Source organism: Mandrillus leucophaeus, unplaced genomic scaffold (genome assembly GCF_000951045.1).
Source record: "Mandrillus leucophaeus isolate KB7577 unplaced genomic scaffold, Mleu.le_1.0 Scaffold332, whole genome shotgun sequence".
NCBI lineage: Eukaryota > Metazoa > Chordata > Mammalia > Primates > Cercopithecidae > Mandrillus > Mandrillus leucophaeus.
This window is the reverse complement of record NW_012103499.1, coordinates 376806-380934: the sequence shown is the minus strand read 5'-3', so window position 1 is coordinate 380934 and position 4129 is coordinate 376806. Positions and strand designations below refer to the sequence as shown.

Genomic DNA, 4129 nt, shown 5'->3' with positions numbered 1-4129 from the left:
AAAAAAAAAAAAAAAAAAGAAACTTAGTTGCATTTTCATGTTATTGCTGCCACTATGCTAATTATAATGTACATTCTTCATAATTTAGATTATAAGAAGACCAGTCTAGCACCTTATGTAAAAGTTTTTGAACATTTTCTTGAAAACCTGGATAAATCTCGAAAAGGAGAACTTCTTAAGAAGAGTGGTAAGACTTTATACCTTTCCCTTCTATCTAGTTAGATCTTAGTATTAGTAGAAAAGGGCAATTTTTGAGTTCTAGTCTTTCTTTGCCCTCCTCCCAAAATTTACTGATTTATCTTACTATCCTTAATGTTTTGGAAATTGAGGTTCCTTAATTCAATTTAACACATAGTTATTAAACACATTCTAAGTATCAGGTCTACAAGGGAGACAAAGATGAATTAATATCATGCCCCCTTGCCCTTAAGAAGTACTAACTTGGCTGGGCACGGTGGCTCACGCCTGTAATCCCAGCACTTTGGGAGACCAAGGCAGTTGGATCACTTGAGGTCAGGAGTTTGAGACCAGCCTGGCCAACATGATGAAACCCTTTTCTACTAAAAATACAAAAAATTAGCTGGGCGTGGGGGTAGCCACCTGTAATCCCAGCTATTCAGGAGGTGGAGACATGAGAATCGCTTGAACCAGGGAGGCGGAGATTGCAATGAGCTGACATCGCACCATTGCACTCCAGCATGGGCAACAGAGCGAGACTGCATCTCAAAAAAAAAAAGAAGTACTAACTTAGTACAAAACAAAAATGTACAAAATGCTAAGAAAGATTTTATCTGACGGACTCTGAGATTTCATATGAAAATAGTGGTATCTGAACTCCTTTCAGTGAGCTGCTGTAAGAATTCTAATCCCTAGCCGGGTGCAGTGGCTCACACCTGTAATCCCAGCACTTTGGGATGCTGAGGCAGGTGGATCGCCTGAGGTCCGGAGTTCAAAACCAGCCTGGCCAACATAGTAAAACCCCATCTCTACTAAAAATACAAAAAATTAGCTGGGTGTGGTGGCGGGCACCTATAATCCCAGCTACTAGGGAAGCTGAGGCAGGAGAATCGCTTGAACCCAGGAGGTGGAGGTTGCAGTGAGCGGAGATCATGCCATTGCACTCCAGCCTGGGCAACAAGAGCAAAACTCTGTCTCAAAAAAAAAAAAATCCCTAGGCCGGACACGGCGGCTCACACCTATAATCCCAGCATTTTGGGAGACCAAAGCGGGCGGATCACTTGAGGTCAGGAATTCAAGACCAGCCTGGCCAACATGGTGAAACCCCGTCTCTACTAAAAATACAAAAATTAGCTGGGCGCGTTATTGCGTGCCTGTAATCCCAGCTACTTGGGAGGCTGAGGCAGGAGAATCGCTTGAAGCCGGGAGGTGGAGGTTGCAGTGAGCCAAGATCACACTATTGTACTCCAGCCTGGGCGACAGAGCAAGACTCCATCTCAAAAAAAAAAAAAAGATCTAATCCCTAATGCCAATATACTATACCATCAGGTATGAGAAGGATTTCCACAAGCAGAAATTTGATGAGATAAGGGTATGGAGGTGGAAAAAGGCCAAGGGTTGTTCATTCTTGAAGGAACAGCAAGAGCAAAGGAAAGCATCCAGTCACTCTGGAAGCCATCAAGTAGTACAGCTAATCTAGTAAACGGTGTGTCCAGGAGTGATGGGCTATAAATCCAAAGCAGCAAGCTGAATGGCCTTGAATTCCAAGCTTAGGTGTTTGGGCTTCATTTTGGGCTTAATAGGAAGCTTTTAAAGGTTCTGAGGAAGGGAATGCCATGATTTGTAGTTTTTATCCAGACAGATAAATCTGGGCAAGGCAGGGACTAGAATAGAGCCCAAGAGGCCAACTGAGCTTTGCCACTAGAACATTAGCACTGAAGATCTCCAAAAGGTGCAAATACTGGAACCATCCTTGAGACTTGCTAATGATTTAGAAGTGAAGAGATGAAAGATGGAAGGGAAAATGTTATAGAAGCCAGGGAAAAGAAAAGTGCAAGATTATCAAGTGTCAGGTACAGTAGGAAACTAATAAAATCTTGCTGCATGTAATAGCTGGAAGGAAACGCAAAGAGGATAGCAGTGCCAAATGAAGAGTACTCTGAATGGGAGACATCTGAGTATATGTATAAACCAATAGGAAAAAAACCAGCAGATTGAATATTATTCAAGAGGATACTCTAGAAAACTGTGGCAATGTTATAGCAATACAAATTATCTTGCCACTTCATTTTTTATTTCAGTATGTGATAGTTTAAGCAGTAGTGCCTAAGATAATGCTCTACTCAGTAGACACTTACATGTGTAATTATTGAATGAACGACTCTGAGCTTGGAAAGCCCGGTTGAAGCTGCCATTGCAACTGGCCGTATTAAGTCCTTTGTATCCACACTGTTCCGTATTAGCTCAGCCTATAATGTCGACTTCAGCAAATGTGTAAGCAAATCTTTGTGCACGATGTGAGTTAAATAGAAGCATTAGGCAAAAAAGAATGTAAAAATAAATGGGCTTTGTTTTGTTTTCCTTTGCTGTTCTTCCATATATTATCTATTCTATTTTAGATTTACAAAAAGATTTCTGAAGACAGAGCTCCTCAAACCAATGTGGATATCTTCTGCCTTCAACAACAGATCAAATACTTCAAAAGCCATTTAATAAATACAGCAGAACTATGTATGTGTCTTAAACCTCAAAGTACATTTTCCTTTACTTGAGAAATCATTTATGTTGAAAAGATTTCCTGGCCGGGCGCAGTGGCTCACACCTGTAATCCCAGCACTTTGGGAGGCTGAGGCAGGCGGATCACCTGAGGTCAGTAGTTCAAGACTAGCCTGGCCAACATGGCGAAACCCCCATCTCTACAAAAACTACAAAAATTAGTCGGGTGTGGTGGTGCATACAGTAATCCTAGCTACTCGGGAGGCCGAGGCAGGAGAATTGCTTGAACCCAGGAGGGAGAGGTTGCAGTGAGCCGAGATCGCACCCAATGGGTGACAGGTGAGACTCCATCTCAAAAAAGAAACAAAACAAAAAAAAATAAGATTTCCTGAGACCACCAAAGGAGAGTGTCAAGGTTCCTGGAAGGAGAAATAAAAGGAGGCATAAGTGGATTGCAGATAATTTTGTAAAATTTAATATTATACAAGGATAATTCTAAGGCTTCTAATATAAATACCCAGTTCTACTATTTGCCATATATAGAGGTAAGTGAGCAGTAATAGGACTCTCAGCTCACTTGATACGTCATATATTTGGGTGAATGATTGTTTTTTTCTTAAGTTTTAGACACTTAATTATATCTAGAGGGCCAGGCACAGTGGCTCACACCTGTAATCCCAACACTTTGGGAGGCCAAGGCAGGCAGATTACTTGAAGTCAGGAGTTCAAGACCAGCTTGGCCAACATGGTGAGACCCGGTCTCCACTAAAAATACAAGAAAATTAGCCGGGTGTGGTGACAGGCACCTGTAATCCCAGCTACTAGGGAGGCTGAGGCAGGAGAATCGCTTGAACCCGGTGGAGGTTACACTGAGCCGAGATCACGCCACTGCACTCCATCCTGGGCAACGTAAATAAAAATTATAAAATAAATAAAACCTATTACACTTGTGAAAACACTTGGGACTTTTTATATATCTAGGTACTTCAATTTTTAAAGTTTGATTTTGTGAGATAGGTTCTAATGTGTCAGATTTCTCTTGCCCTGTTTTACAACCAATCTAAACAAAACAGTCATTCGAGTTTATATTCTGTCTTCTGACAAACATTGAGAAGCAAGCTGTCAGGCTGGTGCTTTTAATGACAATGAAAATTTTCCCCCGGCTGGGCGCGGTGGCTCAAGCCTGTAATCCCGGCACTTTGGGAGGCCGAGACGGGCGGATCACGAGCTCAGGAGATTGAGCCCATCCCGGCTAACATGGTGAAACCCCGTTGCTACTAAAAAATACAAAAAACCAGCCGGGCGTGGTGGCGGGCGCCTGTAGTCCCAGCTACTCGGGAGGCTGAGGCAGGAGAATGGCGTAAACCCGGGAAGCAGAGCTTACAGTGAGCTGAGATCCAGCCACTGCACTCCAGCCTGGGCGACAGAGCAAGACTCCGTCTCAAAAACAAAGAAA

The 4129-nt window shown here is 42.7% G+C and overlaps 1 protein-coding gene across 1 annotated transcript in view; it reads left to right on the top strand.

Moving 5' to 3' along the window:
• The window catches only part of PRIM1 (primase, DNA, polypeptide 1 (49kDa)), a 22399-nt gene extending 19665 nt beyond the window's left edge, over window positions 1–2734 (top strand). The window contains exons 12-13 of the mRNA XM_011988511.1: window positions 89–187; window positions 2577–2734. Of these exons, the coding sequence (XP_011843901.1) occupies window positions 89–187; window positions 2577–2596 (119 nt within the window). The 3' untranslated portion in view covers window positions 2597–2734. The remainder of the gene's footprint in view (window positions 1–88; window positions 188–2576) is intronic.
• Window positions 2735–4129: the final 1395 nt, after the last annotated feature.